This window comes from Schistocerca serialis, chromosome 3 (genome assembly GCF_023864345.2).
Source record: "Schistocerca serialis cubense isolate TAMUIC-IGC-003099 chromosome 3, iqSchSeri2.2, whole genome shotgun sequence".
Classification (NCBI taxonomy): Eukaryota; Metazoa; Arthropoda; class Insecta; order Orthoptera; family Acrididae; genus Schistocerca; species Schistocerca serialis.
This window is the reverse complement of record NC_064640.1, coordinates 732,724,272-732,751,693: the sequence shown is the minus strand read 5'-3', so window position 1 is coordinate 732,751,693 and position 27,422 is coordinate 732,724,272. Positions and strand designations below refer to the sequence as shown.

The following is a 27,422-nucleotide window of genomic DNA, read 5'->3' as shown; positions in this document are numbered from 1 at the left end:
CCCCCACACACACACACACACACTCACTGCTCCGCACCTCTTTTGTACCCACAACTACCTACCACAACAAATATGCAATAAGGAAAACGTGGTTCCACCTTGGACAAACACAGTTTCTCTTGTCTTACTAGCCAAGCGTGTTTTGGAGTTTTCCTATCTTCAGTTGGTTTTATTTATTATCTTATTATTACATATTTGTATTCACAAGTCTCTTTGGTATTTGTAGTACAGCTATGATTATTGCCTTCCGTTATGTCATTTTTTGTAGATTTTGTGTTTTCGTGCTTCTGCAGGATGTCTAACTGAAGATGGAGAAACTTCACTGAAACGTGGTAGTAAAACAAGAAAAATTGTGTTTGCTGAAGGCAGAACCAAATTTCTCTCATTATATATTAGGAAGCAAGTGCAGACAAAGAAAGAGATTCAACCACAAAATGATCACCACACACACTCCTTTGTCATTTATTTACTAGCTTATTGACTTTTTCTTATCACTCTGTTGACAGTTTTCATTTTATCAATTATTTGTTTCTGTTCTGCGTATAATCTTTTCTACTGATATTCTCAAACTGTGCTTTGAATTTTGCAGGTCTTCAGTATGTTTCTGGATACTCTAAATGAACTAATTCTAGCACATAAAGATGATTTACATGATTGGATATACATTCTGCTTACACGTCTCATGAATAAACTTGGTGGAGATTTGCTGGGTTCAATCCAAAATAAAATACACAAGTCATTATCTATTGTAAGGTAAGTGTTATATATTTTAAATTTGCAAAATGTGTTATCTGTTCTGTGTTGAAGTAGGTATTCGGATTTGAGTTTTACATTACTACACAAATTAACAAATTCTGTTGATGTAAGACAATAGTAGCTTTCATAATTTTGCGCTTTCATATTCAGAGCCAGCTGGGGAATCTTAGCAGCAGAAAACAAGAAAGAGGTGCAACTATTCATTTGAATTATGAAAGGGAGCTTTATATTTATGGTCCCCCCGCCCCCCACCCGTAGCAGTACACATTTTTATTAAATGTTTTATCTGTGTTTTTAGTCATGCGTTCTCTCCCTCCCTCCCTCCATAATCCTCTACAACTATATTTAGTTTTAAAATTTTCCATTATAATATTTTTAAGATGCACATGCAACTTGCCAAAGTGGTGTGAAAGTTTTAAATCTCATTTGGCTGTGTGTGCTGCTGTTTTCTAAGTTTGCTTAATATTTCTAATAATATTGTTTTTATATTTTCTTGCTTTATCCTGCAGGGAATCATTTCCACTGGAACTCCAAATGAATGCAATTATAAGGTTCCTGGTTGATCAGACTCAAACACCCAATTCTAAAGTTAAAGTAGCTGTTCTTCAATACTTGGCCCAGCTTGCATCCTATATGGATGCCTCATCCTTTAACCCAGGTGCCCGAGAAGCAGCTGCAGCTTTAGCCAAAGTAATCAGTTGGACAAATGATCAGAAATCAGCTGAAATCAGAAAAGCCGCTCAGAACGCTCTAATTGCATTATTCAACCTGAATACACCTCAGGTGACAATGATTTTGTCATCACTGTCTCCAGATTACCAGGTAAGCATACATTATCAGGAAACACTTTCACTTATACATTGTTTAATTATGTGTAGCTTGAAACTTCATGTAGATTAGCTTGTGTGGTAATTAATAGTGATAATGTTAAGATTTAGGACACTCGATGTGGAACTGATTATTACTGCAATTCTGTTCAAATTCTGCCTCTGTATGTATAGCATTATGACAAACATTTATACTTGATGCACACTATTTCTGCTATGCTGTGAGCTTTGTTTGACTTTTTTTTATCACTGAGATGACTATTTTTGTGAAAACCATCAGTGAACATTGTATTAACACATTGCCAGTATAATAATGTCATGTGACGAGGGCCTCCCGTCGGGTAGACTGTTCGCCTGGTGCAAGTCTTTCAAGTTGGCGCCACTTCGGCGACTTGCGTGTCGATGCAGATGAAATAATGATGATGATTAGGACAACAGAACACCCAGTCCCTGAGCGGAGAAAACCTCCGACCCAGCCGGGAATCAAACCCGGACCCTTTGGATTGACATTCTGTCGCGCTGACCGCTCAGCTACCGGGCGCGGACATTGCCAGTTATTGTACTTTCTGTAATTTTGTGTTGTATTAAACATCTTGATTCCTGTAGTGATTCAAGCAACAATGTAGAAATCTTTTTTACCATTACATTTATATTTGGCAAGCCACAAATCATGCATGGCAGGTTTTACTTATCACTAGTATCACTTCTGCCTGCCCCACCTTGTTCACAATCAAGTGTAATATGATGTGGGAGAAGAATGAGACCCCCACCACTTGTCTGTTACCTCCAGTAATTGTTTGTTCCTGACTCCAGTGGCAATGTTGAAGTCAAAGCTCAGTGTTCTGCTCTCCCGGCCTTTTTTGTCAGCTTTCCTGACCTTGGAGCCACTACTTCTCACTCCTGTAGCTCCTCAGTTGGTATCATGAAGCTGAGTGCTCCCCATTTCAGTCCTCATACTAAGGAAAAATCCCAGCAGTACCAGAAATTGAACCCAAGTTGTCCACATAGCAGCCAGAGCTATCGAGATAGACACCAGGGCAATATGATCAACACAGTTTATAGTAGTATGTTGTGAGAATTTTCTAGAAAAACACATTACACAAAATTATTTTGTTCTGTAGTTAAAGGGGTTCAGAAAGATGTAGAAAAGTTTTTTATAAATTGCTGAGGTGAACAAGAAAGTAATGGACAGGATAATTTTTTTTTTTTTGTGATTGGGGTGATTCAGTAGGGTAAGCTGTTGGTTGTAGTTTGTTGCTGTCGCACTCAGTCTTATTGTAGCATGGCAGCTATGAAATCTGTATATCTTTTATGGAGACAAGTTCTTTACTAAAGGCAGTAATCTCTAAGTTCATTACTCTTGATCAAACGCAGTCCTAAGAAATTAAACCAAAATTATGCCATCTATTTCGTAATGATATCACACATGTACACAATTTATACCTGAGAAGAACAGTGTTGTGTTTTATGCAAAACTTTAACATTTTTTGCTCGTCTCTCACTCTTTTGTTTCTTTTCATTTCCCCCTCCCTCTGCCAAATAATTGTATTTTTTCCCATTAAATAGTGAAATATTGCTGAAATGTTCAATCTAGTTTGTAATCAACTGTCCTTAACTGCCGTTGAATTCTATGTTGTACACTCCTGCCTGAAAATATAATACATATAAATTAAACAGTGGCCAGTATGTGCTTCAACAGTTGGTCAGTTTTATATCCTCATGTTTCTGGCCTCACACCTTAATGAGGTCTTTGAACTTTGTTTGGATTAGAATACAGTGTGCAATTAAATGGTTTGCTAGTGTATCAATTGTCATGCGAGTGAGCTATGAACTAGTAGACAGTTCATTCAAGTCCATCACATGAAATGTGTAATAGGAGTAAAACTCAGTCACTAACAGTATCATCACTGTTGTTATCAGTAGTAGTAGAACTTTTAGTTGTAGTGGTGGTGGTGGTTCTGGTTGTAGTTGGAGGAGGATAAATAGAGTTGTAGAACTAGAGAGATGAAATTTGAATCATGTGAGAAATGTTAATGTAAGTACACTTCGACAATAGCAAAATCAAATGCAGGTTTATATGAAGTCATTTAATTGTACAGGAAACAGCAGCAAGCCTTGTAAATAGCCATGTAAGGCGCAGTAGCACAGGAAGTTCGCCCCCATCACCATCACCACATGTTCAGTCTCCAGCAACTCCACAGTCTAGGCCTTCTCTGGAGATGGATGAGGGAAGTCTCAATCCAGAAGAAGTGTACAGGTAACTAGAACCTCTTTTGTTGATATTTCTTTGTTCTTAGTCTATGGAGCCTTAATTATTATTTATTTATTCAAATCAGAAACAAAACCATACATGGTTATTACCATTAAAAACAAATGAAAGAATAACTGCTCTTTAATTTCACTCAGACTCACAAATAGATCTTCTTCCATGCAAGGTGCAGACCACAGTAGGTAATCCAGTAGATGCTCCAAGTTCTGTGGTAATTGCAAAAGGTAGTAAAGGAAAAAGATGGTGCATGACTAGCCCACCATTCGTAGCTATAAATGCCTAATTTGGACTGAAAACGTTGCCGGCCGGAGTGGCCTTGCAGTTCTAGGCGCTACAGTCTGGAACCGAGCAACCGCTATGGTCGCAGGTTCGAATCCTGCCTCGGGGCATGGATGTGTGTGCTGTCCTTGGGTTAGTTAGGTTTAATTAGTTCGAAGTTCTAGGCGACTGATGACCTCAGAAGTTAAGTTGCATAGTGCTCACAGCCATTTGATTGAAAACATTGTGTATTGATTGACCAGTACCATGTAAAGCAGCTTGTGTGCTTTGCATTAGAAATGAACAAGATTTTGAGAAGTACTATGAGAGAACTACAGAAAAGTACACAACCCAGTATGGTGGTAAATGACTGAAAAACCACCAAACTTTTGGCAAGAACTTTCAACAATACTTGCTTTTGATTTATTCCTTTATTTTCTCATTCATTTCAGTACTCCCTCTTCGTCTTTACTCCTCTTCATTGAATTTCATTTTTAATGTGTGAATAATAACCACTGGTTTTGTTTCTTCTGTGATATTCATAGTGCTTAACAGCAATAAGCAAATTTTTCAATTTTACCTGTAGTCTTCAGAATATATTTTTATGATACTAGTAATAACAAGTCTCTGTGGTGAGTGTCCATTGAGATGAAGCATTGTGTAAATTAAAACTGTTTTCTGGGCTAGAAATAAATTTCCACATTTCACATAATGCAGCACTACTACACAAGATGTTGCGTTTGTAACGTGCGCGTGGGGCACACAATACTCCTTAAAGCCTGTACTATGGTAAGTTGACGGGCTTCACCTTATGAGAAAGGATTTTTGTATAGAAATTGACCGCGTGTACCTGAATGGAGGCAAATCAGACTTACACCCACTCTGTAATAACAATGATACGTCATGCAAGTCCGAAATGCAACTACACGTCAGGATGGACAAGAAACAACACAGAATATGCTACCAATTTGCTAATAATACGGTCGCCAGCCTAATTAGGCATTAACTGAGTTTCTTCCCTGTACAAGTTGATGTACGTTCATACAAAACAACACATAATAACACTGCATAATATGGTAAATTTTAGAACCAGAAAATCTACCGAACTGATAATTTCACTTTCTGTACTAATATGGATAAACCATAAATACACAACATTACACTATAATGTTTACTACAAAACTTCGTACTGTCTATTGATCTGATTAAAATCGGGCATAGGTTACCCTAGAAATAGCACTTTGGAAACACAAACACAATGTCAATTTTGATAAAGGTAAAACACTGATAAATTTTGGTTTTTTGATATTGACTTTAACTTTACTGATCAAATCAGTTTAGAACACTTCAGAACTCAAATGAATAAAAAAGGGTGGGACCCTGAAACTGTTATGATCTCTGTATACAAAAAATTTAATTACTGAAATCATTGCGTGCTCAAAATTTCCACTATATGAGTTACTACTCTTTTTATCTTATTTCCTGCTCATTTAAATACCATTATATCTGTCTCGACATAATTAAACTTCATTACTAAACCAATTTCAAAATTATCTTCCAACTTTGTCAGACCTTCGTTATCTATCTAATGGTTCATTAACAAGACAGTTCCTTAAACATCACTCTAACATAGCTAGGTCTGCAGGTAATTATTATTAACATAAACTTTAATTCTTCATTTCGGGACGCTCGGATTGCACAACATTTGGAAAGGACCCTGGCTAGGTTAGTTGTGAGGATAATTAAATGATAGGACAGTTCTGGTAAAATTTAAGTTGTTATTGAACAGTATGGAACAAAAGTAACACTGGTCCACACGAATACAGTACTAAGAGTTTCAACCTGTTCGTATCGATGCGGCGGTTGGCGGGCAGTGAGATGGCGAGGCACAGAGCACACATACAACCACAGCAATGGCTCGTGATGTATCGGCACTTTACTTCTTCATAGCGACGCAATGCTTTTCCATTTAGTGCCTATGGAATTTTGCCATGCTGTATAGGCGTCGGAATGGCATATCCGAGGCTCAATGAAACTATGTCTTCCAGGAGAGCCTCCTCGATCCGGACCGGGTTGCTCAGACCAATGCCAAACTCCAACTACTACTGCTGAGCCCGTTATGCCGTGCAGCGCCCGTGTGCATTTTCCCGCGCTCGCCTGCCATCCACCTTTTACCGCTCCCTTACAAGCCGGGTATTCACCCGAGGTTTTGCATTCTACGTATCCTAATACATTGCCTACGTATGGACCAGACGCACAATTACAACTTTAACATCTTACAACAGTTACAACATTTGTTACACTTCAATTCTATTATAATATTGCTTGAAATTTGACATAAACATTAATATTCACATCGAAAATTGTTTACAGTTTCTTTATCATAATGGCATGAAAAAGAAAAGAAATGAAATCAGAACATCGATTACACTAATTTATCGAAAAATCAGAAAAAAATTATTATATGTACAATAGTACAGCGTTGTTGTTGTTACACGTTGATATGTAAGAACTTTGGAAAGTTTGTTAAACATGTCATCCCACACTACGACCATTGTGAAACAAGAGTGGCACATTGTCAGAACAGAATTCAGGTCCCAGTTTTCCTTCAGACTCAGTTGTGCTACATTACGAATAACAGATGTAACATAGTGTGTGAGGGAAATAGCACGGTAACTGGAGACGTCCTCCAAAGTTGAAGTACATGCAACAGTAAGATTGTTGCAGGCAAAACATGTACTTCCCGTAGTTCCCAAAGTGATAATTCACCACTCACCACCCAATGTACAAAATACTCTGGCCCATTCTTATGACACAGCTACTCTTAACCCTGGCCGCATGTGTCATACTCTTGTGGAAAACAAAATTTCTAAATATGCACAGTGCACCGCAGCACATCATATTCAAGACCTATCACCTGTGAAAGCAGTCATGTTATTTACTGCTCCATTGTAACGTTTATGTGGACATGATTACCTACCAGTTATCTACCCGAATGAATGGCCACTGTGAAAATGTATCCAAGAGCAGAGTTAACCACCCAGTTGTGGAACACACTACTGAGCACAACATACTCGATGTCAGTGGCTGCTGAACAATCCATGTCCCCATGTCCCTCCTCCCCCAATGTCAGCTTCTCTGTACTGCATAGATGAACATTGCCCTTATACATCCTTCTATCCTTCAGTCCTCTTGGCTTATCCTGTCGTGTTGCTGCACCTTCCTCCCAGCTGTCAGCCACCCTCACCACCAATACTTCCTCCCCTTCCCCACCAACCCTTCCCCCTCTCCACCTTCTTTTTCCCTTTCCTTACTAGACCTGATACAACCCTTGCCCAAGTCTAGCTGCAGTACTGGTACATGTAGTTGGGCAGTACAATATACACCTGCAGGTGTATGTATATGTGTATTCTGCACTAGTTAGCTCTGTAGACAGACATCGTCCAAGCTCAGCAACATTGTTAGTCTTGTTTTTGTGCCTTCAATCACTCGACACCAGAACTATACGGTGAGATGTTACCTTTACCCATTTAATTATTTATAGTGCACCAAGGAATTTCCGTTACATGTAGCACAAGTTAGATTAGAGAAGCTTGCATTAGATTTTCCTCTAAGTCACATATTGTGTGAGGTGGTGCAGTTGTGTTTAAAACATTTGAGTGGAATGTAGTTCAAACTCATTTTTGGTTATTCTGATTTGGATTTCTCATAAATCTCTTGCGGCAGAGGATTTTAACCTAATTAGTCCTGCTCTTTCCCACCCACACCTGGAGGGGTTTGAAATTTTGTAACCCTATTTAAAATGCAGTGCAGTATCACATGTCAGTGTAAAATACATTTAAGACTACATATTCAAAACGATTCACAAAATCAAATTTTTCATTTCCTATTTTTCTAGGAATCTGTATCTGAATGTCTTCAGAGCTGAAGATCACAGTTTATGAACATTTCAAAATAAATTTATTGCCTTTTGGCTTTCTCTGTTACTTGTCATTGGAGTTACAAACAAATATTTTTAGAGTTCAGAGGTCAAGTATAAACAGTGTTACAAGCTTTTCACTTTGACATTGGTTCTTACAGGTAACCAGAATGAATTGGTGTTAACAATTTGAAATTATTGTGAAGCTAAATTCAAACTTACAGATGATCATGTCTGTTTTCAGAACAGAGCTTAACAGAGCATTATGTGATGCTTGAAATGGCTACGTGTTCCGAGTATTTTATTTTTATTCAAACACCCCCCCCCCCCCCCCCTTACAGTCATCCCAATGTTGGTGAATATAATAGTTAGTCATTATGAAAGTTCTGTTTAAAGTATTACAGTATCTTTTAAATACATTTTGTGACAACCCAAAGAAGAATTGTAATTCTGCATTGCATGAATGTCCCTGAATCATAGAACTGATACAATCCGTCCAAAAGATATTGGAAAGCAGAACTGTCATTCAGCAGTTCTGTTGATGAATTAGGCACATTTTGCAAATTTTTGTGAGCAGAGGAAAAACATTATTTTAAAAATGAAGCATTCAGCAGCTATGTTTCAGCCCAAAGTGAAAATCAAACTATAATGGTGTACTCTGAGGTGACAGAAGTCATGGGATAGCGATATGCACATATATATACATGGCAGTAGTGTCGGGTCCACAAGGTACGGAGGTATGGCAGTAGTATTGGGTCCACAGGGTAGAAAAGGGCTGTGTATTGACAGAGGTGTCTTTTGCATCCGTATGATTTATGTGGAAATGTTTCTGAATGTGACTGTGGCCTCATGATGGGCATTGACAGACTTTGAACGCCAAATGGTAGTTGGAGTTAGACGCCTGGGGCATTCCATTTTGGAAATCATTAGCAAATTCACTATTCAAAGATCCACAGTGCCAAGAGGGTGCTGAGCAGCAGTGTTTGCGTAAAGTTGTCAGTGCTGACAGACAAGCAACACTGCAAGAAATAACCACTGAAATCAATGTGGGACGTACGATGAACATATCCATTAAGGCAACACAACAAAATTTGGCGTTAATGGGCTAGGGCGGCAGACAACTGATTAGAGTGCCTTTGCTAGCAGCACGTCATCACAATCATCGTGTCTCCTGGGCTCGTGACCATTTCAGTTGGGCCCTAGATTATTGGAAAACAGTGGCCTGATTAGATGAGTCTCAATTTCAGCTGATGAGAGCCGATTGTAGGGTTTGAGTGTGGCAGAGACCCAGCAAAGCTATGGACCTGGATTGTCAACAAGGCTCTACAAGGTTGCTTTGTAATGAGGTGGGCTATGCATACATGGAATGGACTGGGTCCTCTAGTCCAACTGAACCAATAATTGACAGGAAATGGTTGTGTTAGGAGACTATTTGCAGTCGCCCATGGGCTTGATGCTCCGAAACAACAATGAAATTGTCATGGTTGACAATGCGCCATGACACCACGCCACAGTTGTTTGCGCTTGGTTTGAAGAACAGTCTGGAAAATTTGAGCGAATGATTCGGCCAACCAGATAGCCTGACATGAATCCCATTGAACATTTATGGAACATAATCAGGAAATCAGTTCATGCGCAGAATCCTGCAGTGGCGACACTTTCACAATTATAAATGGCTATAGAGGCAGCATGGCTCAGTATTTCTGCAGGGGATTTCCAACATCCTGCAGGTCGAGTTGCTGCACTACACCAGGCAAAAAAAAAAAAAGGCCCAATACGATATTAGGAAGTATCCCATTACTTTTGTCACCTCAGTTTAATATCAAGTTCCAGAGTTTTCAACTGGGTGAGCTTGTCAAAAAAGTGCTGGAAATAGCTGTATTTTTCCCAGATACATTTATATGTGTGATATTTACTAACTAAAGTGCATTGCACAAGCTGATTGTTGTGATCATATCAGTGAAAACAAGTTTATTACTCTCTTTTTGTCACTATTCAAAAGATCCAATTTTTTACCGTGTGTTATCATTAGTATGAATATTGACAACCATATATTAAAATTTATTTCTTCTGTTGTGTCTTCAGTCTTCTTACGAAGCAGACGTGTTTTACCTTCTGTGTGGGATGTTTGTTACAGTTATTTACTGACATGCATTGAGGTGGTTTTCCGCTCTTCCAGAGAATCTTTAAGTGTAGCTTTTGAAATCCCTAGATGGTTATGCAATGTCTACAGAACATTTTCCATAGAAATTGGAAGGTAGTACTTACATACATGCAGGAAGATAAGAGCTAAAACTAGCCGTGTTTCACAAGTGTTGACAATTTTGTATAGATTAACTAAAAAGAGAACCAGTTTGGCACAGGTGTCACTGCTCCGGAGTGTACATGTCCATGTGGAAATTTGTGTGTTCTTCATTGACTCAAACCACTGATGTGGGTGATGGCAATAGTATCACCTAATTGACCCTGTAGGTTAGTTTCCACACATTTGCATCAGTTGGAAACGGCACACACTGGGGATGCAATGGTTTGAAAGTACTATGTGTTGTGTTCCTACCATGACTGAAAGCAGTTTTCATGGATAAGGGGGCCGGGCGCTGATAACCACGCAGTTGAGCGCCCCACAAACCTAACATCATCATGGATATGGGGTGGACACTAATACTGGCAGTTACTAGAACCAGGAAGAACAGATAAGCAGTCAATATCATCCTTTTTAGACAGTGAGGTGACATCATTTAGTTCCAGTATGATGAACATAGAAGATTTATGGGCAAAGTTTAAACGGATTGTAAATTACACTGTGGAGAAATGTGTGCCGAGTAAATGGATTAAGCAAGCAAAAGACCCACCTTCATTTAGCAACGAAATTCAGAAAAGTCTGAGGAAGCAAAGGCTATTGCACTCTTGATTCAAAAGAGGCCGTGCAAATGATGACAGGCAAAAGTTAGTAGAAATTTGTGCAGCTATAAAAGGATTGATGTGCGTGCCATACGAAGTCTACCACCTCCATACCTTAGCAAAAGATCTTGACGAGAACGCCAAAAATTCTGGTCCTGCATACAATCATGTAGCAGATCTAAGGCTTCTATCTAGGCACTCATCATAAGTCTGGTGTATTTATAGTGAATCTCTTGTTCGCACGAAGTCCCAAGTGGCTGGAATTTGTGCAAGTGACTCCTGTATATGAGAAGGGTAAAAAAACATACTGAAAAACTTACAGACCAATATCCTTAACATCAGTGTGCTGCAGAATTCTTGAACATATTCTTATTTCAAATATAATAAATTTCCTCCAGACTGAAGAGATTTTGTCCACAAATCAGCATGGTTTTAGGAAGCATCCCTCATGAGAGCTCAGCTTGCCCTTTTCTCATGTGATATCCTGCAAACTATGGATGAAGGGCAACAAGCAGATTCCATAGTCCCAGATTTCTGAAAAGCATTTGACGCAGTGCACCACTACAGACTATTAACGAAGGTATGAGCATACTGAATAGGTTTCCAAATATGTGGGTGGCATGAACACTTCTTAAATAACAGAAGCCAGTGTGTTGTCCTCGATGGCGAGTATTCATCAGAGGAAAGGTTATTGCCAGGAGTGCCCCAGGGAATTGTGCTGGACCGCTTTTATTTTCTATATAGACAAATGATCTGTGGACATGATCTGTGGACATGGTGAGTGGAAATTTAGGACTGTTTGCTAATGACACTGTGATGTATGGGAAGGATACAAGTTGGCTTAGACAAAATTTCTAGTTGGTGTGATAATAGCAGCTTGCTCTAAATGTAGAAAAATTTAAGTTAATGCAGATGAGTAGGAGAAACAAACCCTTAATGTTCTAATATAGCATAAGTAGTGTGCTACTTGACACAAGTCACATTGATTAAATGTCTAGGCGCAACGGTGCAAAGTGATGTAAAATGTAACGAGCGCATAAGGGCAGTAGTAGGAAAGGCGAGTGAGTGACTTGAATTTATTGGGAGAATTTTAGGAAAGTGTGGTTCACCTGTAAAACAGACCACATATAGGACACAAATGTGACTCCACAGAACAACCACAGAAATACAGAATTATAGTTTTGTTGATGGCCTCAGTTCTGTGAAAATGCTGGATAAAGAACGAGAAACTACATCACATGATTCTGGCATCAGTCAGATGTCGTGCGGTATGGAGAAATTAGAAGAACAAATGGAACTGCTTGAGTATTTGAGGTCCGCAGCAGGTTGCATTAAAGGAAAACTTTGAAGCAATTCAAAGTCAAGCTGCTAGTTACCGGTAGGTTCGAACAACACTCAAGTATTATGGACACACTTTGGGAACTCAAATGTGGGTACATGCAGGGAAGACAACATTGTTTTCAAGGAACACCATTGAGAAAATCTAGAGAACTGGTGTTGGAAGCAAACTGTAGAATGAGTTTACTGCCGCCAACATACACTGCATGCAAGGACTATGAAGAGAAGATGCAAGAGGTTAAGACTCGTGTGGAGTCATATAAATACTTGTTGTAGCACTCTGTTTGCTAGTGGAACAGAAAAGGAAGTGACTATTAGTGGTACAGGGAATCCTCTGTCAAGCACTGTTTGGTGGCTTGCCGAGTGCATATGTAGAGGTAGATGTAGAAGGCAAGTAAAATTTGTAGAATAAAGACTAAGGTGGTCTGTATGCCATGTATTAGGTCTCTGTAAGAAACAAAGGAAAGTGGTTGAGGTGTTCACCTCACCTTCAGGAGTGGGCTTTGTGTTCCTATCCCACAAACTTGATTTGCATTTTTCATTGGTTTTTTAAATAATTGCAGATAAATGTCAGAATGGTTCCTTAAACAGTCCATGGCTACTTTCCTTTTCATCCTCTTCTAGCTGGTTTAGTATCCCTCTTAAACTCCAACCCTCCTACATGAGTGGTCTGCAAGTAACGATTTACATAAATAGCAGGTCAGTATGTAATTTTTTTTTTTAAAATCAATATACTGCAGGGTTTCTACCTTTCAAATTTATTTTCTAACTTTCTGTTAATTAGGAATCTTTGTGTTTTGCAGGTCACTCCACAGAACAACCACAGAAATACAGAATTATAGTTTTGATGGTGGCCTCAGTTCTGTGAAAATGCTGGATAAGTAACGAGAAACTACATCACACGATTCTGGCATCAGTCAGATGTCTTGCGGTATGGAGAAATTAGAAGAACAAATGGAACATCTTCTGTCAATTAGTAGAGAACCTACAGTAAGTATTTAATATCTAACTCAAAGTTCTGAGCTTTATTAGAGATATTGTTCGATGACTGGATGGATAAATAGAAAATTTGGTTCAGCCAGATTATTAGAACCAGTGACACACAATACACAATGGAAACAAGAAATATCCCAGTCTGTGAAGCATATTGTGTGGAATAGCATACCTTATCAGGAAACTTTAAGATACAATTCCAGTTTGGTGTGTGAAATGACTTAAGTTGCACAGTTGTAGTCACTTTACTATCAAATGGGACTTCTGTTAGTAACTCAGTGGGATCCTTTCTGGTAGTGCAGGCGCACAGCAGCGGCAACTCCCATGGAGGCAGCTATAGCCATGCAATTTTCCTGCTCTGCAAAGCAGTTCATTTGAAACAGCTGTGTGCAGTTGGAAGTACTGTCATTGCAGCTTGTCTTAGTCTGTGGCAGCTCAAAATGAATTATTCACAGCTCATTGAATTAGCATGAGAACATCTAGGATTGTTTATCTCCAAACACTGTGAATACGAACATAGTAGTAGTAGTAGTAGTAGTAGTGTTAGTGTTAGTGTTAGTGTTAGTGGTTGGTGTTGTTGTAGTTGTGAATATGTGAGTACAGATCATTTCACTGAATTCCTTCGTGATGCATCTTTATTAGAGTTTTTTGTGGTTCCTACTTGGAACATATCCTGCAATGAATTTGAAAACCTAAATCCCTGGGTGATGAGCTATTAACAGTCAAACTAGATTAGTATAACCAGTCCTGATATGGATTTTGATCTGCACTAAGAAACACTACTGCAGCCTACATATCACAAAGGCAGAACTGAAAATATCTTTAAAAACTATGGAGGAAAGGCATCTGATGTCTCTTAAGACATACTCCGTATACACTGACGACACAAAACATTAGGATCACTGCCCACCATGAGACTGAATGACACCTGCTTGTGGTGTAGGCATGTGATACAGTAAGGAAAGTATATCAGTGGAGAGCAGAGGTGAAAGGGGAAGCATTTTAGTGACAATATTATCTGCAAATTGGGAAATCCACCAACATTAACGACTATCACAGTGAAGTTCGTTGGCTGTTCATGTGCTGCTACCATGAGTATGTATGGAAGGTGGTTGAAGGATAGTGAAACCATGAGTAGGCGACAAGCCTCATCGCAGAACATAGAGGTTGGAGGCTTGCCCACTTTGTAAACCAGGGTAGACAGTGATACATGCAAATCTGACTACAGAGTACAATGCTTCTGTAGATATGTGTGTTTTGGAGCACACCTTTGATGACCCCATGTTGACTCCACGAGATCATCAAGTTTGGACCGTAGATCATTGCAAGTGTGTCAGCTGATTAGATGAATCACATTTCTCGTTACACCAGGTCAAAGGTTGTATTCTAGCATGCCACCGTCCAGGTGAACAGCTGCTCGAAATATGCAGTTGTCATAGTTGTATCATTTTCGTATATGAGCAGGCACGTGCGTGCACGGCTGCTTACACACACACACACACACACACACACACACACACACACACACACGCACACACGCAAACCACTTTCATAAGAAAAAACTTGCATGTATGTGTATGATACTTCCATGCCTTCTGTTTGATACCACATATCATGAGAAATAGGCCTGAATTATTATTGAATGCTGACAACCTCTCAGTTATGGTGGCCGTCCTTTGCTGGCCTGATGGTATGCAAAAACAATGTTTTGACACACATTTTATGGAAAAAAGGTGTTTTTCTATTGGGAACTTCATTGGGAGTGAATGGCTTTTTAAAAAGTGGCTACCAGCAGAAGACAGAGGACCATTGTATATTTGGCAAAGAATATCGTTTACAGTGCCAGGTTAGAAATACCTTATTAATGTCCATATCAATTTCATTGACACTTCTTTTCAGACTGCAGGCAAAGAATATGTAGCAATTTCTAACATGCAGAATAAAAAGTAAGAGCTTTAACGAATTTTTCCCTCTTTCCTGCCCACAAATGAGCTGTGGTATTTGCAACATTTCTCTGATTTTGGCTCTCTAATGCTGCTAAGTGAAGGAAATTATTTCATTAAACATGTGTATAGGTAAAGCAATGTTTTGTGGTTTGACAGTGTGACCACTGATGTGAATAAAAATGTCATTAATAAAAAGAGCTTCTGCTATGACTCTTATGGTTGCAAAATAGTAATGGGATATTAGCAGTCACCTTTCAAAGAGATCAATCTAAAATGCTTGTAGACCTAATGTAACACTATGAAATACAACTACATAAATCAAGAGTACACTTGCAGTGGCATGCTATTGATTGCTGAGAGTGCAAGTTCCTAAGGGCAAGTTCCTTTATATGCAGTGATCCAATTCAGGTGTTTTATGGACAACTAATGTCAGTGCTTTAAGATGCCAGTCAATACCCCTCCTCATTTATATTTTCATGTACGTCTCAAATTTTCCATTGTCACAAACAACATGGAAAGGACCATTACTAACTGCCAACACCACCACTGCCAATTATCTGCATCCAGTGTGTTGCGTCTACTCAATCATGCAGTGCCTTCAGTAGATATGGGTGTAACTGCCTAAACAAGTGACTACAAGATATCTACTGCTGTGCTTCAATGAGTGTAATAAGTTAAACTTAATCCCTTGAAAATGAGCTTCCATATCACTGTTGGCTGCCAATTATCAGCATGACCTTCCTTGACATTATCCTTTTTTCCTGACTCTCAACAGTCGACTAGCATCTTTGAACAAATATGTTTGTTGTCACATGAAAGTTGATCTGTATCATTACATAAAATGTTAATCTTCAAGAAACAACAGTCTCAAAATATTTCCACACCTCTGAAGAATTCCATTGCAATACTCAAAGGATTGTTATAGGTAGGAGGCTACACACATCAGGTTATAACCAACTAGTTGCACTTCCATCGTGGATGTACTCCACTTAGATTTTCATATAGCCACAAAACCATTTTTGTGCAAGAATATTGTTCTTTTATACTCTAAATTATTTCTTTTAACACTGTCCCAAATATTTATAGTTCCTTCTGAAATATCCATCATTTATTACATCAGATGCAGTACTTAGATACATTTGAATATTAAAAAATACTTTTTCTGTTCTGTAAAAACATTCATATTTTTCGTAATAAAGAAATTCATTATATGATATGGAAGAGGTCTTAATAGAAATTCTCCTCAGTTACTTGAGTCTTTGAAAATGGTAATTGGTATTAAATAGACAGTTATGGGGACACATGAAACAAAAGTTAGGCTAAAGTAACGCTTTTTTTGGAAATAATTGTTGTATTTACAAATGATTGCTTTGTTTACTTATAAGTAGAAGGTTTTGAAGTTGACACCAGTTTTCCACATTTGCCTATGCTAGAGTATCATATTAACATTAATTTTTTCCTTACAAGGGTAGTTATTTCACACAATCACAACGAGATGTCTGTACTCTGGGTAGAAATCTGTGATGTGGCGTCTCTTTGTTGTTGTTCCCATGTAGTAAAATGTGAGGATAGAAAAAACAAAATTTTGATTTGTTATTAAGTACTTCGTAAAGGAAGGTATGAAAGCAAAGGAAATTCATGCCAATTTTCAGAACACACAGGGAGACTGTGCATCTTAATTTTCAACTATTGCCAAGTGAAGAAATGAGTTTAAGTTTGGTCAAGACAGCTTAGATGATGATGATCCACTGTTTCAGATGTGCCACCGTTTCAGAAGTTACAGCAATAGTGCGTAGAATGCTCATGGAGGATCATCGATTGAAAATGCAATAAATTGCTGAAGCTTTAAGGATGTTATCTGAATGGGCACATCACATTTTAACAGTGGAATTGGATATATGAAAATGATCTGCTGGACGAGTGCCTTGGCTCGTAATGCAGGTTCAGAAATGTATTAGAATGAAAATGTCTAAATGTTGTTTGACCCTGTTCATAGCACTACTAAACCCCAGAGACGAGACAACCATCAAAGCAGTAGAGATTTGTTGATTCACCACCACCGAAGAAAGCAAAAGCAATACAGTTGGGTGGTACGGTCATGTTGTCAGTTTTCTAGGATCCAAAAGGGATTCTGCTGATAGTTTATTTTCCAACTGGTCAAACAATTATGGAACAGTATTATGCTGACCTGGACTAACTACAATAAAATATCCATGAGAGAAGTCCAGGTTTGGCAAGGAAGAACATCATCTTTCATCAACACAAGTACCATTGAAATGGCAAAAATACACAAACTAAAATACTAAAATACAAATTGCTGCTAAACCCACCTTATTTGCTGGATTTGGCTCTGTCAGTCTTCTTCTCTTCCTCAAGCTGAAAACTTTCCTCAGTGGACAGACATTCTCTTCAAACAAAGGACTGACAGTTGAAGTTGATGGATATTTTGCAGAGCTGAGATCAAGGCACTGACTGTTGCTGGGTCAAGTACAGTAGTGTAAACAGAGACTATATTGAAAAATAAAAAAGTGAGATAAGTCATTTCTTTCAATCCCATTCCAAGAACTTTTCAAGCTACCCTTGTATTTCAAGTTTTTGGAGTACCAGTCAAAAAATTTGTAAACCTCAGGAGACATCACACTAATGCCATGTAACACTGTCTCTAACCATCATATGAGCTGGAATCTAAAATTTTCAGGACTATTGTCACCATCTGGAAAGTAGAAGAGTAGATCTTTGCCCCACTAGGTGGCTAGAGCTGCGTATCTGATGAGTCAGTGTGCAGGGTGGCATTCAGCTGGGAGGATGTGTTGCATGTCCAAGTGATTTCCGTAATTCTCTGTGTTGGGTGTGTGATGATTTTACAATGGATCCGCGAACAGAACAGTGCGTGTGTATCAAATTCTGTGCGAATCTCAGGAAAAGTGCTTCGGAGACCCTTGGAATGATTCAACAGGTGTTTGGGGGACAGAGCATGAGCCGTACACACGTGTTTGAGTGGCATGCTCAGTTCAGGGCCAGCTGTACAGACGTCGAAGATGATGCTCACACTGGAAGGCCCATTAGTCGCACAATGCCAGACATTGTTGCCAAACTTCAACAACTGGTTTGTGCGGATCGATGTCGAACCATTCAAGACTTTGTGAATGAAGTGGGTATTGGTTATGGGACATGTAAACGAATGTTGACTGATGAGTTGGGTATGCATCGTGTCGCCACAAAATTTGTGCCAAAGATTTTGACTGCTGATCAGAAGGCACAGTGTGCTGAAGTGTGCATGGACCTTTGTCAGACCGCATCTGATGATCCAACCTTTTTGTCATGGGTTATCACTAATGATAACAGCTGGATTTACAGTTACGACCCAGAGACAAAGCAACAATTGCCCCAGTGGAAGAGCCTGGGCTCTCCAAGACCCAAAAAAGCAAGACAGATGAAGAGCAAAGTGAAGAGCATGATCATCGTTTTCTTTGATACCAAGGGAACTGAACACAAAGAATTTGTCCAATCCAACCAAACAGTGAATTCCTTGTACTACTGTGATGTTTTGCGATTGCTCCGTGAAAATGTGCGGCGATAGTGGCCCGAACTTTGGTGTCAAGGGAACTGACTCCTGCATCATGACAACACACCCTGTCGTGCATCCTTGCTCACCAGGACCTTTTCGGCAAAAAACGACATGGCGACACTGCCCTATCCACCGTACTCGCCTGATTTGGCATGACTTTGCGCGCTATTCCCAAAACTGAAACTCAAGTTGAAAGGCCGTCGGTTCAACACACTAGAGAGGATTCAAGAAGCATCGCTGGCAGTGATAAACACCCTTAAAGAACAGAACTTCCAGAAAACGTTTGACCAGTGGCAGAATTACTGGGATTGGTGTGTACGTGCTGATGGAAACTACTTCGAGGGTGGTGGTGACCATTATTCCAAAGGTAAGGTTTTCAACAGATGGCAGCACCAGACCCGAAATTTTGGATAGCACCTCGTAATAACCTTAGTTTATCAAGGAAGACAAAGCACTAGTTTGTCAAGGAAGAGGATCTACGAACTTCTTCAGGTGTGTCTGCTAAAGCAAACTCATTGACGATTAGGTGCCATGGAGATACAGAATTGTGTAGATGTTGATTGCTACATTTTGCCTGTTGTTCAGAATAGTCCCAACATTTCTATTGGATTGCAATTAGACTAGTTGGGGTGCAGTAATATGCATGAGTGTTCATCGAACCAGGAATGTTTGCAAGCAACCCTGGGAACACAGTTGTTGTCAGTTGTTCACAGCATGACATCACGAAGACAGGGTAACACTTGGCCACCGAGAGTATTGAAGTAAACATCCTGGTTCATGTTCGAGGTAACATGAAGGAGAGGTGAGCTGCACGGAACCAGTCTACATACTGATGATTAAAACAACAAACAACATTAAGTGCAAAAAATTAATTTTCTTACATTCGTTCATAAAAATCTATTAGTGAATACACGCTATTTTATTAATTACATACACATTGAATAGGAAATCAATATAATGAAAGTTATGATGTGCAAACCCCCCCCCCCAACCCCACACACACGCGCGCACGCACGCACGCGCACACACACACACACACACACACACTGTCTCTAATTACAATGGAACATTAACAACAAAGCAATAAGCCTATTATACTTTTTAATTAGGCATGAAGTGTGGGTAGCAGAAATCCCTGTCTCTTCATCCTGATGTCAATTTCCATAGGAAGGCATGAGTCGTGCAGGTGTAGGAAAAAAGGAAATTTAGTACAACTGTGAATACAAAATTTATACTGTTCCAAGAAAACAATGTTCAGCATTTGCACTAAGCTGACCCACACTCCATGCCTAATTAAAAAGTATAATAGACTTATTGCTTTGTTGTTAATGTTCCATTGTAATTAGCGGTGTCAACCAATTCTGCAGATTTTCTTCGTGAATCTGGCAATGCGATTTAGTATGGTTCACCATCACACCTTCCCAGATACTTTATTCCAACTGCTGCAGTGGCTCAAAACTTTGATACTATATGTCCGGAAATGTTTAACCAATAGACACATCACTTTATATAAATGATTTGACACACAATTAGGCACGATTTTAAATTTTTATTTCTGGGCATCGAAAACACTTCCACACTCTTGGCTTCCTTCCTTCTGCTTCCTTTTCACCACTGCACTCGCCACTTGGTGCTCCAAGGTCAAGGATGAATATTTGAAAATTGACTATGAACGAAATACTGTTCTGTGTGAGTGTTACAGTCATTTACATTTTTACATAGTATCATATTCTAATTTCTATTTAATACTTACTAATAACATTTGTTTAAGTAGGTCTAAAGAAAGTAATGTTTTTTCCGTCATGACAATATCGATATTTTTCTATACACAGTTTCATCAAAAAATTTTATTTTTTCATAGTTACATTACTTTCAGTACAGTTGTTATGTTATACATGCATTTAAAGGAGTAACCGTTGACTTGGATTTCAGCATTTCTTCTCTGTATAGTTTTGAGCAGAGCTGGGAGCAATTATCAAACAGTAAGCTTTTAGGTTTCCCCACATTTACAAAAAATACATACTCAACGTGTCTCTTCCCATTATTTTCTCATAGCATGCGCTTCTGTACTGTAACATCATTCCGGAAATTCCGACTTGCTTTTACAGCTTGTTCTTTATCAGAAGGTTTCTTCCTCCTCCTAACCTCTACGTCTTCAACAGCTTTTTATCTCTGCTGAACACATGCTGTCTCTTTAATTTAATTTTCTACAACATTGACTTGTGTTACTAATTTTTTTCGTGAGCTACTGTAACCTTTGCAAACATATCTTAATGTAAAGATGTTCCGTCTGCACTGAATACACATTCCTCCTCTTTTTTCCCTAGTATCTAGTTTGCTATCACTAATAGTTGGCTTCTTTATTCACATTGTGACATAACAACACTAATAATTCTTTCAGTTTGTGTGTCTTTTTCTTGAAATGTTTCTCTTCTATTAAAAATTGGTCTGAATTTTACACATCTTCATCATTTTGAATCCACATTGATACTGTATTGTATTTTCAGGCAAAGCTGTTTCCCTACCACTTGATATGTACTCCTCCTCACTGTCACTAATATCCACTAATTATAGGCTTCTTTATTCATATGTTGCAAAGGGATTATAAATTCATCATCACTACTGTTACGTCATCATTACTACTAATTGAATTGCACTTGTCATTGTGTACGTCTGCTTTTACCTACAAGTAGGCAAAATCTTTATCGGACATTTGAGGCGTAAATTATAACCTCAAAAAATAATTTGTTCGAGTGAAAAGAGTGGCGTATCCTATGCAACTGTAGTGGATCTTTTTTGTTTTGTGGCAGAAGGACATGAGCTGTCTACAAATTATTATTACTGTTTACTGGCATTTTTACGCCAGTAGACCGGTGATTCTGTTACATGAAGTGGTTTGCAAACGTGGTGTGTTTGTGTGTGTGTGTGTGTGTGTGTGTGTGTGTGTATTTTTCTGCTTTCATTGATTTATGTATTCAGAGTATCTTATTCTAAACTTTGTTTGTCTTTCACATGTATGCTTAATGATAGTCATTGAAGGTTAATTGACGTATGTCTGCACAACTTCCAACAGTGTTGGTAACCTCACTTTTCAGAGTCGTCGCAGATCGTGTTGAATATGTACCAGAATGTTTTTCCCTTCATCTCAAATATTCGTAAAACTTGTTTGGTAATTCCAGTAACTGAGGACGAAGTGTAAAGTACTCACCACTTTCTTTTTAATACATGTATAGCTCATTCACATGCCTTTGGCATCCTTTTAATAGCTAAAGCCACATGGTAGCACTTATCTCCAAGCACAGAGGTGGTGGTGTATCCATCCCAACCTAGGAGGTTAAAGTATAACCTACTTCATAAATAGAATAGATTCTAATCTAACCTAACCTTCTTGATCCTGTCAAAAACTGACGAAGAAGATTGGATGCACTGTGACCAAGCAGTCGGCCAACGTTATTGGGCGATCTCTGTCGATGGCCTATGATGACCGTTGTCAATACTGCTGTGAACGTACTGCTGTCAGAAATCATCCTCCCCCATTTCACCACTCGTGCTTCTCCTGTGTTGTCACTACCACATGGTGTGTGCACATTTCCCTCAATCCCCACCACACCAGAACTGGTCTGTTCATGATTAAGAGCATGAGCAGGTACAAGTGCTCATACTCAAAATGAGTGAGTGTCTTATCCTCTGATACTTTGTTACACATTTGTGAGTTTTTACTCTTCAGTAATTCATTCATTGATTCAACTTACTCCTTGCTAATTGATTATATGTGACATAATCATCAGAGAATGCCTGCTTTCTAAAGCCTTGCGCACTTGTCTGTTCCAATAAAATTTTGATTCAACTTGCCAACTATTGACAGGAAATAATTAGTAAATAGGTTACACAACACTACATTCTGCCCTGCTACTTCGGTAACTACGGGTCTTACAGTTTTAATTCCATTCTGAGACCTGTCTGTCCTCTTCATATAATACATTATTTTAGCATGTTCAATTATATTCTTAAGTAATTTACAGTTTTGCCTGTAATAATGTTCTGTAAATGGGCTGTGACTGTCTGTATTACGATATAGCTCCCATTTTCTCTCTCTGTGTGTAATAATGCCATTGCTTCTCCAAACTTATTACTTATTTCTGCTTACAATTTCTGAATGGAAAAGACCTAAATAATGCTGAAGTAAAGAATGTGCAAACTTCATATGAAACTGCAATGTAGGTGTTTATTTTCTTTGGCTGTGTTGCATTACTGTATTTCTGCCAGGAACTTTTCTGTTAAACAATGTGATTTTTAAGTCGTACACTATAATTCATGCAATTTGCACAATAATGCAACTCTTTCCATTGTCCTTAAATATAAAATTTGATGCTTTACAACTTTCATTCTATTGAAGCTTTTCTGTATACTGCGTTAAATTATGAAATAGGACAAAACTTTTATAAAGAAATGAGATACCCCCCACCCGCCCCCAAAAGCCCATATGTTTCCTGTACTACCATGCCTAATTTGATGTATCAGTGACTGATTCACTTCAGTATTTGATGAGCTAAATTTGCTATAAAATTAACTGTGTGGGGTGCAGAGTCTTTGAATAACTCCAAAACTTTCTAAATAGACCAAAATAATTTTTTGATGCCCTGACTTAACACATGTGGAAAATTGGCACAAACTTAAAAAGTCTCTTTTTTTTTTTGCATGTTAATAAAGACGTTAAAACTTTGCCCAGCTTTCTGTAAAGTATTACCAGCTACTGAGTTTCCTTTTGTGACGAAATTGTAATTCCAAACTGTTTGGAATTGTCACTGATTAATCTACATCTTTATTTAACTGGTTTCTCAGTGATTTTTTAAGAGTTGGCCATAATACTTAACTTTCAAATTCCTTATTCATTGTTTCATTAAAAATAATGTTTACAGCGGTTCGTAGAACATAGAAATTGAACCAATAAGTTGTAACTTCACATTTGAGTGTGATTTGCATTTACACAGTGATTCTCAATATGCTACTGTGTGGAGGGAGCCAAAAACACTTTCTTATTAATTCAAGTCTGAAAAGTATCAGTATGGAGATGCAGGATTTTTGGTTTATGGTGGTACCCCCCTTGAATCCTGTTCACTCTTGTGCAGAAACATGACTGCTCAGAAGTGGTGGTGTAGATCATTGTATTCAACAGTTTCCACAAGAATGACATGAAAGACGCATTTTCCAAAGTAATGATGTCTGCAGACAGGTAGACACCAAAAAATTTCTTTATTAGCCAATGCTTGGAGCAGCATAGTAACTGATTGCTGTTGTGGTTAACGATACGGTCATGCATAATAACTTTTAATTATTGTGTTTGCTGATATTTTTGGGGGTTACTTTTGTTGTCATTTGAGATTTTCATTATATTCATCAATTGTATGTGTGTAATACACATGCAATTTCAAATAAGCCAAGCAACAGATGATATCATTTTTCATTAATTGTGTGATTCCCATTTTCATTTAATTTAAAATGGACATTGTATTTTAATGTATCAATGACACATCAGATAGGAATATTAGACTCATTTGAGCATAAATTATGTTATCAAGAGGTAGATGAAAATTCGCTTCACTGTACTGCAGTTTTTAACCATTTTGAGTAGCTGCATATAAGGAGTAATTTATTAATATCAATCTACAACACATTGTTCAAATTTTTTGGTAAAAGAACACATATACAGTAGTTGAACATTAACTTATTATTGCTGTTTCCATTTTCTGTTGCAGAATTTGGATGGCCAAGATTCAGATCAATATTACAAGAATATGCCATCGGCAGGTTTGTCACTTTAAAATACTTTCCATATAAAACTACATGCTAAGTAAAACATAATTTTACAGACATAGTAAAATCATGAATTTCTATTGTAACAAATGATATTGCATTTGTTTTACGTGGGAATTCTGTGTAAAGCTAAAAACAGTGTATGTGGCTTCATTCACAACTTCAATATTTTTACTTTTTTAATCAGTTTGGAAAGAGTTTACTTGGGTGTAATGCTGATACTTCATCCCCATCTGTTACTGTATTCTCTGATCCTATAAAATCTGCTTACATCACAAATTCATGAACCTTAGAAGGAACCCACTCAGGTATGTAGACTGGGCATTTTAGAACTTCATACAAAAGTATTATTATTCATGCTCTGCAATGATCTAATTGTAAGTGGCACAAGTTCTAAGGCATTTAGAGATAACATCGACAGTTTCATCATAGATGCTTTGATTTGAAGATCAGTCAGTCTTCATTTTGACCCCAAATGAAGGTGAGGTTTCTTGTATCCTTTATAAATGTGTATAAGAAAGTAAGGGAATTCAGAAATGCATTGCAATGGAAAGGAACCAGAATTAGCCACAAAATAATTTGCAAAACAATTGTGATTTAGACTGGAGATTATATTGATTTGATTTGCACAGGGAACCAGAAAAACAGCTCACTACATTTTGCACCAGAAATGAGTTTATTGTGCAGTTTCTCTCCCTGCCATTCCCTCGAAGTGCAGTAGGAGACCAGTTACCATAGCGGCTGTCACTAAAATAGACATCTCAAGGTCATCTCACCGTCCTACAGCATTGCCAGTTAGTGATAATTTCAAAACCTTTTTAAATGTTAGACATCTCTATTTTTAGTCTAGAATATAATGGAGTTCTTCACAAAATAAAATTCTTCCCAGCTGCTACGAAAGAAAATAAATAAATAAAAACTGATGTTAAAATAAGTTTTGAACAAAAGTATTTCTTTCCTTCAAGCTGCAGAAGAAAACAGTATCACTGACATGTGTGAACAGAAAATAATGTATGAACATTCTCAAACTTTACAGATGCACGTGGTACATATTTTATCTTGAAAACGTGAAAGTATTCAGAGATTAAAATAGAACACTGTAACAGGTGTGAAACTGTTCAGCCCATGTAACGAAAAATGTCGTCGGTGATGAATTTGTGTTCTGTTAGACCTAGTAGAAACTTACAGTCAGAAAGTTGTTAAGAAAACTGTGAAATTAATTTTGGTAACATCTGTGACACTATTATTGTATCGTGTCACATAAGAATGCATTTTATTATGAGACACTCCATACGCGACAGCACGCAAGTACACGTACACCATCAACAGGATTTTAGTTCCGACAGGTCACCTTAATACAACCGAAAACATTCCCTACCTCCCAAAAAATTTGTATTTGCAGATTGTACTTCTTCTTTACTGCACCCATCACCTAAATTGCTGATATATGCTGTACAAAAAAATTGTAGATACTTTCAGGCCAATATTTCCATTGAAAACGAGCAAAATATATTTTTGCGTATGATTTTGTGAGACCCAAATTTAACTGCAGTATACTACAAGACTATTACCCTCAGCACACAGTAAGTGTATTTTACACAAAATTTTGCTTTTGCTGCTGCAATGTCTCTACATTCAATTAAAAATTTGTGGCCATCATTGTACTTTCCGAACCAAAAGCAGAGAGAGAGGAGGCGACAAAGAACAGAGGTCTGTGAGACAGAATAATTTAATTTCTCAAAAAGACCACTCTGTATTTTTCTAGCTGTCAGATTCTCTCCTCTGTTGTAGTATTAAAGTACAGTTCTACGCACTTAACATTTTGTCAAAATTGTGAAATTGTGTAGTTTCCATTTTCATTTACATGCTCATATCTAGAGATTCTGCCATCTTTACTACACTGTTAATATGGGATACTGTCAATTTGGAATTATCACAAGGTTTTGTTGTCATTTTATGAACTTGCACAAAATTTATATTATTCCTGGCTACTTCACTATTGGCCAGCCCAATGAAAAACCTTCATTACGTATGATATGACAACCTTGTCCTTCACGCACATTGACTTGTGTAGCCCCTTGCTACTGCATTACACTCAGCAATAAAACATGACTACACCGTTGTATGGAAGACGAAAAAAACAGTGGAAGAAAATTTCTGAAGTGTAAGAGAGAGGACAATGCAATAAGATGAAATACAAATGTGAACAAATTCGATACATATTTTGTGAAAAACTGTCATTGTTAATGAATGCAGTACTGAGAATCTTATTTTTAATGGCGAGTAAGCTAATTGTGACCACTTTTTACAGATTTATCGCATATCTAAGAGAGAAATTCATTTACAATCACCTGCTATAACGAAAATTAATTGCGGAAAAAATTTAAATCAAGTAAGCTCTTTATGTAGCCTACAGTTACCTAAATTGGAGCATCTTTTGATTCTGTATCTTCAAATTCACTGTCGCTTGTTTCTGCCAGGCGTTTATCTTCGTAGGTTCCCCTATGCTGACTCTTAACCCATGGCTCACAAAATCAGCTTCTTGCACTGCTTCCGGATGTTTTCTGTACCTCACCCAGTCATGCTGAGTAACTTTGTAGAGAGCGTCATGTGTTAGATGGTTGACAGCAGCAAGTATGACAGTAGTGTGTGTGTGTGTGTGTGTGTGTGTGTGTCCAACCACTTCTTGTTTAACCTGGAACTATATCAGCTCAATAGGGTTATATTGGCAGTGATAGTGGCAAGCATACCATTTGGTGTCCCATTTCATTTGCCAGTTGATCAAATTCAAATGTCTTTCTTGGACCTAGGATTTCTTTTACAGCCAGGAGTT

General features: G+C 38.1%; 1 protein-coding gene across 1 annotated transcript in view; it reads left to right on the top strand.

Moving 5' to 3' along the window:
- LOC126471167 (CLIP-associating protein 2-like) overlaps positions 1–27,422 on the top strand; it is a 149,548-nt gene that overhangs the window by 96,987 nt on the left and 25,139 nt on the right. The window contains 14 exon segments of the mRNA XM_050099270.1: positions 590–753; positions 1,266–1,578; positions 3,683–3,840; positions 13,072–13,258; positions 13,564–13,691; positions 13,845–13,965; positions 14,922–15,107; positions 15,161–15,207; positions 15,364–15,436; positions 15,650–15,820; positions 20,652–20,901; positions 21,350–21,442; positions 23,767–23,870; positions 24,532–24,583. Coding sequence (XP_049955227.1) covers positions 590–753; positions 1,266–1,578; positions 3,683–3,840; positions 13,072–13,258; positions 13,564–13,691; positions 13,845–13,965; positions 14,922–15,107; positions 15,161–15,207; positions 15,364–15,436; positions 15,650–15,820; positions 20,652–20,901; positions 21,350–21,442; positions 23,767–23,870; positions 24,532–24,583 — 2,047 coding nt within the window.